This window comes from Ischnura elegans, chromosome 11, assembly GCF_921293095.1.
Source record: "Ischnura elegans chromosome 11, ioIscEleg1.1, whole genome shotgun sequence".
NCBI lineage: Eukaryota > Metazoa > Arthropoda > Insecta > Odonata > Coenagrionidae > Ischnura > Ischnura elegans.
Window position 1 is genome coordinate 69824478 of NC_060256.1, and position 13021 is coordinate 69837498.

Below are 13021 nucleotides of genomic sequence, written 5' to 3' on the forward strand. Positions count from 1 at the left end.
ATTTTCCGCCACCCACCGAATCTCCCACGACCAATCATCACAAGGCTTTTATTTATGGATTTCAAAGGGCATCATTGAATGAGTATTTAAATGTCTCAAGTACTATGTAGAATTTCCCCAATTTTTAAACACGAAAATTCATGGTATTGAGAGTCACATTTCATGGCTATCATAGCAGCTTCATAATTCATGCATTGGACCACTTAAAGAAGTGAAGGCAGCAAAGAAATGGATTTCTGTTCCTTTGGATTACGTATCGTCCGTAAGATCTATAAAACAAGACAATTGACAAAAACAAGGACCGACATATTGTTTGCACGTGAATACGACTTATTATTTCAATAACAAATCACTTACGTGAGCCACGGTCAAAAATTTAAATTATGACATTCATCATACGATGTTTTGCTACGGAAAATATTTTCAGCTGTGCAATGAATTACTCTCTCCTTCAATCTATCATGGTGTAATGCGATCGCAAAGAATTAGTAACACAACAGCAAACTTTTTTACATTCCCGTGTATTCATTGAGCACATCACAAAATATGCAAAAACCACATGAAAAAAATTCACAAACTACATGCAATATACCTCAAGTAACTGTCAGGAAAGTTTTGTTGGAGAAAATATTTTCAGATGAACAATAAATTTGTCTTTCCCTCCATCAACCATGCATTGCATTCGTCAAGCGTATATGAAACACCGGAAAAAATTCATTTATCTGAGTATTCATAGTGTAATTCACGAAAAAAACTAAAACCTAATGAAAGAATTTCATAAACTACACACAAAGAAGCACCGTTAAATGCCCATGAAGAGACAATTGATTACAAACATCAAGATATGTCGGGGCAATTCAATCACTTTTTTTCGGCCTGTTTCTGCGTCCATCGTGAGTATAAGTTGTTGTAACAGTACGTATTCTGCCACCAACAAAGTTTGGGTAAGGTTTGGGTAGAGTGTTTATGCACTCGTAACTATTCAAAATAAACCTCACCGGCGGCGGAGGGATGCCCAATTGGTCGTTCTGTTCTTCTTGCACTCCCTCGCGGGCAAAAATGAAGTTTTTTGTAAAGCACCATTCTGGGCCGCTAAATATAGTATTTACAGGATTCACAGCGACCCTCAAACTAGTGATCTTGGACATCCGGAAAGGTGGTACAGTCTTGTCCCGAATGTCTGTCGTACACTTTCCACCCGCGAACCCGAAATTTGTACCACCTTCTGCATTGAAATTCAAGGTACAGCTACTGTTTTCCACCATTTCATGGTCATATTTCAACTCAATTCTGGCGATTCTTGACCATCCCTCCCAATTACGATCCTCACTCATAAGCCCCGTGTTGCAGGTGAAGTCGTCTGGATACCTTCCTTCGGAGCAAGTCAATCGAGTGTTCTCACCACCGCATGGGCTGTCTGGGAACAGTTGAGGGGACGCTGACTGCTGCTGACCACCTCGGACAGCAGCGAAGGAGAGTCGGATAGGTTCCCAACGGCAACCACTCGAAGTAACTCCACCACAGAGCAATGAGAAGGATGCGAAAGCTAATAGCATTACTGACGTTCCCATCTTAGCTCGTAGTTTCCCTAGACCGCCAAGCCACGAGATATTGTCGTCCAATCTGGTCCAAGCGCTTCGGAAAATGACTCTGAGATGCGCCCAACGGTTCCACCTACGGCGAAATTCTGAAGCCCCGCGCATGCGTAGTAAAGCATTCTCCGGCAGCAATAAGACACCGAAGGTCGCGAGAGACGCCAGGAAGGAATATTTACTTATGAAAATACAGCACCTCGATTATGTAAATGTGACAGCGACGACGGCGATAGATGACCATCACGTTCTCTTATCACGTTCCGCTGTATCACGCGATCATGTAAGCCACCGTCATCGCGCGTATCGTACAGGTACGAGCGCGTGAGGTTGGTATCATTGAGAAATCTGAAGAGCCAATGAAATCCTTCGACACATGTCTGTCCGAGAATATGTCGTCTGCGGAGAGTTTGAAATAACAATAACAAACAACTAAAACATAAAATGGAGGCAGTTGAAAGCTAAGTACTTCGCTTCGCCAATAGATAATATTATAATTCAGTACTCGTGTTATGGTAAAGTTATGGGGAAAGTGTAGAAGTACTTTTCAATGTGTGATAACGTAATCTATTATGCTAATGCTCGCCGGGAGATGCTGAAAATTATTAGCTATATCGTAGAGAATGGTCGAAAAGTCGTGACCTTGGATTGAAACTAAATAAGGTTGAAATTATAATGGAGGTGTAATCGCGCTAGCGATTTGGATATAAGTAGGTAATAGTTGATTTATGATGATTAAAAATCGAAAAGGAGGTTAACGATGTTAATATGTTGGAGAACGTACTTGGCAAATGTTGATAATTTAACTTCGATATAAAGTAATTGACGTTTGAATCACGGATGCACTTCAATTAGCAGTACTTTCCAATTTGCTGTGTGAAAATAAAGCTGCTCAATCGAATTCACCACCATGCGCATATAACAATTGAACAACGTGGACAACTATGAAGTCAACAGAGCACTCCAGTTGAAATAATTAGGAATTATATTGGTTTTTAATCGATTATAGGGCATTTTTTAATTAAATAAACGGTAATTGTTTGCTAATATATGCGTTTCGTGCTCGTTTTCATGTCAGCATATGCTTGTCACCATGGGTTTCGAACGTGATAGGCCGATGACGCTCGCAGCGTGATAAAGAGAGCGATCATGGTTTCATAATCGCTGCTATCACCTTCCGTCGTGGGAATCGCGTTGCACCTGGCAAACTCGCAAATTCCAGGAAATTCAAAATCTATCTAGGAAATGTCAGATTAAATCCTCTTGAGTTAAGGGCAATTCCAGGAACTGATTATTTTTATCACATCAATATTCTTTCAACATTTTTCTTATTTTCATGACATTTAATTAAAATTAATCAGTAAAAATAATTGTATTTGTGTATTTTGTGAATTTTTGTATTGACACAACTTTAATTTGGAATTTAAATCTCAAATGCTCCTTGAACGACATACCGCTTAAGGAAACTGTGAGGGTAATTAATTTCCATAGCTTGTTACAAAAACGTATTCAGATATCCTCGGAAAAATTGAATCCCTGTACATTTTTTTGGTTCCAAATATGTGAAATTACTTCCGGTACGCCGCGCCGGCCGAGAATAAGCAAATTCATAAATTCCAAGAAAATCACGCGCAAAAATTCTCAAGAAAGGGCGCAATGAGAGATATTTTTAACCTACTATAGTCGCATCTTATCCTCATGTTTCTAGCATCAATTCGTTGCACCCAAGACATTGCTATTCCCTCTCAATACATGCCAGACAGCTTCTCAGGGTACCAATATTTCCTGTTCCTAATGAAATGAGTGATGACGAAGAGATAGAGGACGTGGAGTCGGTAAATATTGGAGATGAAGAGAATTGGGAAAGTAATAATGACGAAAGTGACTAATATTCCGTGCTTCAATTTCTGTGAAAAACGATTGCATGTTTAAATTTTGTGTTTTGCAGTATATCTGTATCGTAGTAACTTCATTTAATTAAGAAACGAGCATTACTATATGATTTTGATGATTTTTTTCATATTTCACTAAGGGTTGTGTAACATGAAAATTTTTTGTAAATTACATTTCTATTTGAAAAAACCACCTCGAAAATACCTATGATAGTGTTAGTGTGTGTTTATGTCTATAATATCGAAATCCTGCGTTTGTATACGATAAGAACTCTTAATTATTTGGGAAAAATAATTTTGTCCTAATCGCAGTCCCTGGATTCGCAATCGGAACCACTGTGCGCCGGCTGCAAAACTCGACGGCGGCGAGGTCGTCGTTTTTTTTTTTCGTGTAGTCGGGAAGGTCGGGAAGTAAGCATTTGGTTTCGCTGCCTACGCCTGTGTCCATGGGGTGATGGAATAAAAGTGGCTTTACTTTGAATTTCATTGGAGAATACGAGGATGGTAAAAAGGTCAAGTTCGCGGACGCGTATTGCTGGAGACGCCTTCCTGTCGAGACAGTACCTAGTTTCTGGAAGACAAACATCCCTACTTCGAGGATTAACGCGTTTTTGGGAAATGTAATTCACGAGAGTTGCCATTTCGTGCCAAGGCTTCATTTTCGTTCGCGAGGAAGTGCCAGAAGAACTAGTGATGGAATAAAGGACTCTTTTTCAGTCATGGTTCAGTCACTGAGTGGGACGGACGTGCTCGGCAGCTACCAGAGCAGCGAAGGGCGAGTCTCATAGGAATGGGCTCAGTTTATTTTGCGTTGTGTCCGTGTGTTCCCTGAAGTGTTTGACCTATGTTGGGTTATTATTTATTCCTTCTAGTGGCAATTTATTTCTGTTGTGCATAAATTATAACTCGTCTATTAGTCCAGTTACTCCAACTTCCATCATGGCAGAGTGTGGCACTTGTCGTAAAGCCATTACAGGTCGCCAGCCTAAAATTGTGTGTCACGAATGCAAGAAGACCTTCCACGCTAATTGTGTAAACATCTCCAAGGATGACCTGGATTATATTAATGAAGAAAGCAAATCTGGCGCTGTCAACCGTGTACTGCATTGCGACGACAGTCCATATCAGCTGTGTCGACGGAATCATATGAGCTCTCTCAGGTCATTACTATGCTAGGGGAGGCCAAAAAAGACCGTGAAAGGATTGAAGCTGACCTTAACAAATCCTTTGAGTTTGTGGACCATAAGATTGAAGATAACAAAAAATTACTAGAGGATCAGTATGCGAGAATTAATCATTACCTGGAAATTATTGACAGGTTAAGTGCAGAAAATACGGTGCTAAAAAATCGTGTTTCCTTACTAGAAAGTCGTTTTGAGGACAACGAACAAAGTGCTCGTGCTAACGTCATTGAAATTTTCGGAATACCTCAAGAGACAAATGAAAATGTCCTTGACGTAGTACAAAAAGTTGGGGATGCCCTTGACTTCCCTATATCAAGTGAGCTTATTGACTCATGTCATCGGATGGGGAATAGAGGTGACCCAAATAGAGTGCCGGGCATTTTGGTCAAATTTGTTCGCAAATTTGACAAAGAAGAACTAATGAGGAAGAGAAGGTTGAAGAGGAATTTTTCAACCCGCCATATGGGTTTAAAGCTCGACGCACCTGTTTACATTAATGACAGCTTATCTCCAGGAAGGAAAAAACTCTTTGCGACAGCGCGTGAGTACAAAAAGACAAATGGCTATAAATATTATGGATACGCAATGGAAAAATTTTACTTCTAAAAAATGATAATGATCCTGTGTTACGTATTAATTCTTCTGATGATTTATTGTAATTATATTGTTACGAAATCAGTTATCGTTGGCCAGAACTCAGATTTCTGTTCTTTACGTTCATTGTCTTACTCTTGTCAAGGTTTGATTTATACTTTGATGGGTTATAATTTTGTTTGCCCGCTTCTTGCCCGCAGTCTGTTCTTCTTTGATTTAATCATAAAGTACAGGATGTTCAAGGGCGCACATGTTACATTCAGTAGTAAATCCTCATTTTATGTTAAATATGCTTGATTCCAGTGTTGGCTATGCATTCAATGATTTTTTAGTAAAACATGATAATGAATTCATTGTTGTGCATCAAAATATAAGAAGTCTTCGGGCCAATTTCGATAGTTTTACAATCGAACTTCAAAATTTGGATGTCAAACCACACGTGATAATACTTTCCGAAATTTGGGTAGGTGACAGTGAAGTAAATGCTTTCCACCTCCCGGGATATATATCTATTGCTTCTTGCAATAATTCCTACAGAGCTGTTGGAGTGATAATATATATAATGGAAAATATTTCTCATTGTTCTAATAAATGGACTCATTTCACGAGTGCTGATGTTGCTTCTCTTACTATTGATATTGATCCAAAAACGAAATTGACTTTAGTTGCCGTTTACAGACTGCTTGCCCAGGGTGTGGCAATATTTTTAGAAGAGCTGAAGATCTTATTAGATAGGTCGACGGAAAAGAATTTATTAATCATCGGTGACATGAACTTATGCATTCTATAGCAGGCAGGATTGGCATATGATTATTTATTTTTAATGGCTAGTCATGGGATGGAACAAATGACAAACACTCCAACTAGAATAACTTCTGCTAGTGAATCTTGTATTGATCATTTTTTTGCTCGATCAAGAGATAACTTCCCTATGCACTGCGACGCGTTTGATCTGGGACTTACTGACCATCACTTAACAATTTGTTCCATGGAAATAAACCTTAAACTTTTTTCGAGTAAACACGAAACAATCACATCTAAAATCGACTTTAACATTCTCAATAGTCTACTGCAAGACACAGATTGGTCTGCCGTATACCGTCAAAACGATGCTTCGTTAGCTTACGAGATATTTCTTCATCAACTCACTTTTCATATTAATACTTCCACTGTAAAATTTAAACTAAAAAAGAATCATAGGGAAATCAAACCGTGGATAACTAATGATCTTTGTGCACGTATATCGAAAAGAAATTTCTTATATAAAAAATGAAGAAACAACAGTATAATTATAAATTGGTGCATTACTACAAATCCTATAAAACGAGATTAGATGCTGATATTCGCAAAAGGAAAGAAAATTATTTCTTGCGCACTTTTGAAGCCAATCGTAACAATATAGCCAAGCAATGGAGAGTCGTGGATGATATTATAGGTGCAAAATCGTCGAGAAATAATGTTGAAAATATCAAATCCTTGGAAAAAGGTGAACTTATAACGAATTCGCAAGGTATTGCCTATGAGTTTAGCAAATTTTTCAATCAGATCATAGAGCAAAATACGGCCCGTATCAATGCAGTCAATTACACTCTTCCTCCTGATTATAATAGTTGGTTTCCTAAAAACTGCTCTCAGCACTCTATCTTCCTTGCTCCGACATCTATTGAAGAGGTGCAGAATATAATGAAAAGTTTAAATTCCAATAAGTCTAAGGGGTTAGATAACATTTCCACCAATACTGTTAAGGCTATTAACGAAAACGTGGCACCCATCTTAACTTATATTGCTAATTTAAGCCTGCAGCAGGGCGTGTTTCCTGATAAACTAAAATGCGCACTTATTGTACCAATTTTTAAAAATGGAGATCGAAAGGATATTAAGCAGTATCGTCCTATTTCTCTTCTTCCGGTTTTTTCTAAAATTCTGGAAAAAATAGTTAAATCTAGGTTATTCAGTTTTTTACAAAAAAATAATTATTTCAGTTAAGCGCAATTCGGTTTTCTGAAAAGCAAATCTACTGAGGACGCCCTATTGGAATTCTGCTCTGATCTATATGAGAGCTTAAACAGAAATAATAAGACTGGTGGTTTATTCATTGATATAACAAAAGCCTTTGACTCTGTTAATCACGAGATATTGCTATCAAGACTGTCGGAGGCTGGAATTAGAGGTGTTGCAAACGATTGGTTCAAGAGTTACCTGTTGGGAAGGTTGCAAAGGGTAATAATTAACAATTGTTCTAGTGAGGAGGTGTCCTTCACATGTGGTGTCCCTCAAGGTTCCGTCTTGGGACCAATTTTGTTTTTAATTTCTGTCAATAATTTTTGCAACGGGGCATTTCATGGAAAACTTACTTCTTTTGCCGATGACACGGCATTATGTTATTCGTCATTTAATGTCTCCGATGTTGTATCACAAATGCAAAATGATTTGAATAGAATTAATTATTGGTTCTTGGGTAATAATTTTGTTCTGAGTGTAAAATCAAAGTTCATGTTGTTTGGCTTGAAAAGTATACTGGTGCCATCAGATGACGTTTTCTATAGATGTTCTCATTGCTTGACTTCAAAAGGTTCAGCTTGTAACAATTGCATAAAAATTGATCATGTAAATCATATAAAGTACCTCGGTTTAATAATAGATAACCATTGTAACTGGAAAATGCACATTAACAAATTGAAATCTGAGCTGATTATTTCCTTGAGAAAATTTTATCTTCTCACGTATAAATGCCCAGTGTCCATTTTGAGGACGGTGTATTTTGCTCTGGTAAATTCAAGAATCCAATATGGAATATCTTATTGGGGAGGCACATATCACTCTAATGTTAAACCAATTAAAATTATTCAAAATAAAATCCTAAGGGTGATCTTAAAAACCTCCAGGAATGAATCATCCTTCCCACTGTATGTAAGGTTAAAAATCCTCCCAGTTAGACATTTGTTTGTATATAAAACATTAAGAATTTTTTACAATCGTGGTGGACATAAAAATAAACCTTGTCCCTGCACAAAAACTTTAAGATTCCACAAAATTACTTGTATTCATAAACCAAAAATTGAAGCTTATAAAAATTTCTTTAATTATTTAGCACCAAAATTGCATGTAAATCTTTGGCAAAAATTACAAGGTTGTAATAGCGAATATGAATTTGTAAAAAAACTGAGAGACTGGTTGTTTAGTCATAAAAATATTGAATTTTTATTTGAGACAATTAAATAATCTGTTCGTTTAATTGCTTAAACTTATTTTGTAACAAAATTCATTATGATTTCATTTCATGTTAATTTTCCTATTACTGTATTCTAATCGTATTTGGTATGCTTTCAAGATTGTATACATGCACATGGACAAATGTTTCTATGAAGGACTCATAAAAGAGCCACTTTTGTTGAAAGGTTATTATAAAATGTACTGCCGAGCATTGCCTTATTTGTATGTAATGGCAACCCCTAATCAAGACTTATCTTAAGGGGTGTCTAATTTCACTGTTAATGTATGCATATGTTGTCATATTTTGGGGCAGTGATATAAATATCTTTATCTTTCTCTTTTATGGTTACTATACGTTATATCTTTCATGGAAGACGGAAAATGTATTCCGTCTACAGTGCTTAGAATTGACGGCAGTTTAAAAAATTCTGTGGTAAAATAATATTCTCCCCGAAACTACATGATCATGTTAAATTTATTAATGAATTTCATCGATTAATATTAGTTGTTTGTGTTAGAACAAATTTGCATTTTTGACTCGTACTATTTTCCGAAATTTGCCGCTGCCGAAAACTTTTACATGAGCATCTTCCACCATTTTTCTTTCACGATTCATGGAACATGCAGGAGAGAGAATGACTATAAGGGTCATGTGAGACTCTGTGGAGTAATACCTAGAAAATGAATCAGGAGTATCTATCTGTCAAGCGGCGTGGAAATATGAGCAATGGGCTACCCGCGAAAAGTGCCATGTGCTCCCTTTGACCCGTCAAACTTGCGATGAGCCTCACACAGAAAATGTTTGTGTAAGGAGTCGTGTGCCCGTGGAGTCCGACTCCCACGGCACACGACACCTACCCGCACATTGTGCGCTGAGGGAGTCGTGAGCGCCGTGAGTCTTAACATCGCCTCTCACAATCCCAGTGCACATATTGCGGGAAGGGAGTCGTGTGCGCATGGTGCCGACTTCTACCGCTCACGACTCCAACCCGCACAGCGTACGCGGATGGAGTCGTGTGCGGTTGCGGAGGGGAGGGAGTCGCGACTTGCCAAATAAGACCCTTTCGCCTCAAAGCTCTATCTGCAGAGTCACACATTTGACCTTCCTCACTCGCACAGTGCCCATCACTAGGAAGAACAGAGCGACCGATTGGGCATCTGTTTGTTTTGGGTTATTCTGAGCAGTTACCAGCTCTGAAGTGACCTTCATTTTATGGCTTAAAAATACCTTTCTTTAGGAGCAGGCCAATGCGTTTGACGGTTCTCTCTTGAACCTCCCTTCCACACCCTTCCATCGCAATGAACTCAGCTGTCGGCTGCGTCCTCCATATATTCATTTGCGATCAAATTTCAAACGTTTTTCTCAAAACTTTCACGCTCTACAATTTATATCGTGAATGAAACAAATAGCTATGGTCGTCAGCCGCTGGAGAAGGTCATGGTAAATTTAGCCAAAAGCAAGGCTGAGCTCTCAACTGGTCTGCAAAACAGGTTTTCTCCCCCTCCAGGACTCTTTTTAATCAATGTAAACATTAAATGATTTGAATCGAAATTTTTCCCATCACGTAATTTACCTTCCGAAATTTTCCGCGTTGTTAAATACTTGACTTGCGAAGCACCATATGGTCAAGTAATATATTTTTTTATTCATTAATTATTCGGATACAATAATAAATCTCTATGGAATGTTTAAACGTAAATGCTTATCTTCTACGGTCGAAAGAGTAAAGATGAACACGCGAAAAGATATGAGAACGGCAAAACGGTCATCGTCTACAATTCTTCACGGACAAAATATTTGATAATTGCATTTAATTGTTGTTTTAATAGAGAGAACGACATCTTCGCAGTAAAAGTAGCTTTTAAAATTAAATTTGAACCATTCTTTGATTTTTTACCTTGGTAGCCTTTAAAGTGTCGGAAATGAAGGAAACTATAAGAGGTACATTGCGGTAATTTTCTGGGGAGGGGGAGGGAGTCGCAACTCATCAAATAAGACTCTCTCGCATCAAGGCTCTATCTGCAGAGTCGCACATTTGACCTGCCTCATTCGCACAGTGCCCATCACTAGGATGAACAGAGCTACCGATTGGGCATCTCTTTATTTTGGGTTCCCGACTACACGCAAAAAATGACGACGATATCGCCGCCGGACTAAGTTTCACTTATTTGAGTTGAAAACAAACGTCCAGGGATTCCATTTTTTCATTAGGATATCTCAGCACTTTTTTGTTACGAGCAATGGAAAATTAATACTCTCACAGCTCTCCTAAGTGGCATGCCGTTCAAGGAATCTTTTTAGATTTCAAGTCCAAATTAAATTTGAAAACCCGCAGACAATGTGCTGATTATTTTTAATGAAATATTATGATTGATTGAAATAAGAAAAAAATATTGATTTGATAATAATTTCAAGCTCATCCAACTCAACTTCACGCACGAGGATTTAGTCTGACTTTTCCTAGATAGATTCTGAATTTCCTGACATTTGCCACCAAAAATGTAATTTTAAAAATACTAAATTTTAGCTCACCATCACATTCATAGACACCACTAGAACAGAAGATTCGGCATTTCAATTTTTTCTGCTTTCCCTGTAAATTTAAAATGAGAGTCAATTGATATATCAATCAGGAACAGTAATTCCCATTTAACATTTCTTCCATTTTCCGCCACCCACCGAATTTCCCATGACCAATCATCACAAGGCTTTTATTTCAGGATTTCAAAGGGCATCATTGAATGAGTATTTAAATGCCTCAAGTACTATGTAGAATTTCCCCAATTTTTAAACACGAAAATTCATGGTATTGAGAGTCACATTTCATGGCTATCATAGCAACTTCATAATTCATGCATTGGACCACTTAAAGAAGTGATGGCAGCAAAGAAATGGATCGCTGTTCCTTTGGATTACGTATCGTCCGTAAGATCTATAAAAAAGACAATTGACTAAAACATGGGCCGACATATTGTTTGCACGTAAATACGACTTATTATTTCAATAAGAAATCACTTAAGTGAGCCACGGTCAAAAATTAAAATTATGACAATCATCATCCGATGTTTTTCTACGGAATATATTTTCAGCTGTGCAATGAATTACTCTCTCCTTCAATCAATCATGGTGTAATGCGATCGCAAAGAATTAGTAACACAACAGCAAACTTTTTTATATTCCCGTGTATTCATTGAGCACATCACAAAATATGCTAAAACCACATGAAAAAAATCACAAACTACTTGTAATATACCTGAAGTAAATATCAGGAATGTTTTGTTGGAGAAATATTTTCAGATGAACAATAAATTTGTCTCTCCCTCCATCAACCATGATGCATTGCATTCGTCAAGCGTATATGAAACATTTTCATTTATCTGAGTATTCATAATGTAATTCACGAAATAAACTGAAACCTCAAGAAAGAATTTCGCAAACTACACACAAAGAACCACCAGTAAATTTCCATGAAGAGACAATTGATTACAAGCATCAACACATGCCGACGCAATTCAATCACTTTTTTTCGGCCTGTATCTGCGTCCATCGTGAGTATAAGTTGTTGTAACAGTACGTATTCTGCCACCAACAAAGGTGGGCACAGTGTTTATGCACTCGTAACTGTTCAAAATAAACCTCACCGGCGGCGGAGGGATGCCCAATCGGTCGTTCTGTTCTTCCTGCACTCCCTCGCGGACAAAAATGAAGTCTTTTTTGTAACACCGTTCACGGCCGCTAAATCTATTTCCAGGATTCACAGTGACCCTCAAACTAGTGATCTTGGACATCCGGAAACGCGGCACCGTCTCGTCCGGAATGTCTGTAGTGCACTCCGCAGCCGCAAACTCGAAATTTGTACCGTCCTGGCCTTCTGCATTGAAATTCAAGGTACAGCTACTGTTTTCCACCATTTCATGGTCATATTTCAACTCAATTCCGACGATTCTTGACCATCCCTCCCAATTAGGATCCTCACTCATAAGCCCCGTGTTGCAGGTGAAGTCGTCTGGATGCCTTCCTTCGGAACAAGTCAATCGAGTGTTCTCACCACCGCATGGGCTGTCTGGGAACAGTTGAGGGGACGCTGACTGCTGCTGACCACCTCGGACAGCAGCGAAGGAGAGTCGGATAGGTTCCCAACGGCAACCACTCGAAGAAACCCCCCCACAGATCAATAAGAAGGAAGCGAAAGCTAAAAGCATTACTGATGTTCCCATCTTAGCTCGTAGTTTCCCTAGACCGCCAAGCCACGAGAGATTGTCGTCCAATCTGGTCCAAGCGTTTCGGAAAATGACTCTGAGATGCTCCCGACGGTTCGACCTACGGCGAAATTCTGAAGCCCCGCGCATGCGTAGTAAAGCATTCTCCGGGAGCAATGAGACACCGAAGGTCGCAAGAGACGCCAGGAAGGAAGATTTCCTTATGAATCTCCAGGGGAACCCCCACGAGGAGTATTGCCATTGTCATGGTGATGAACAATTATGAAACAACTATTCTCTCCACGCGCACCGGGACGGCCGGTATTTTGTCGTTGGAGCGCTGCTC

At 38.7% G+C, this 13021-nt stretch overlaps 1 protein-coding gene across 1 annotated transcript; it reads right to left on the reverse strand.

Moving 5' to 3' along the window:
- Positions 1–513: 513 nt before the first annotated feature.
- Positions 514–12785, reverse strand: LOC124168083. The gene is made up of 2 exons (XM_046546193.1): positions 12345–12785; positions 514–1222 (listed from the first exon to the last, which is right to left on the reverse strand). Exons 1-2 carry the CDS (start codon positions 12691–12693, stop codon positions 858–860), a joined length of 714 nt encoding a protein of 237 aa, XP_046402149.1. The 5' UTR covers positions 12694–12785; the 3' UTR covers positions 514–857.
- Between the last annotated feature and the right edge of the window lie 236 nt (positions 12786–13021).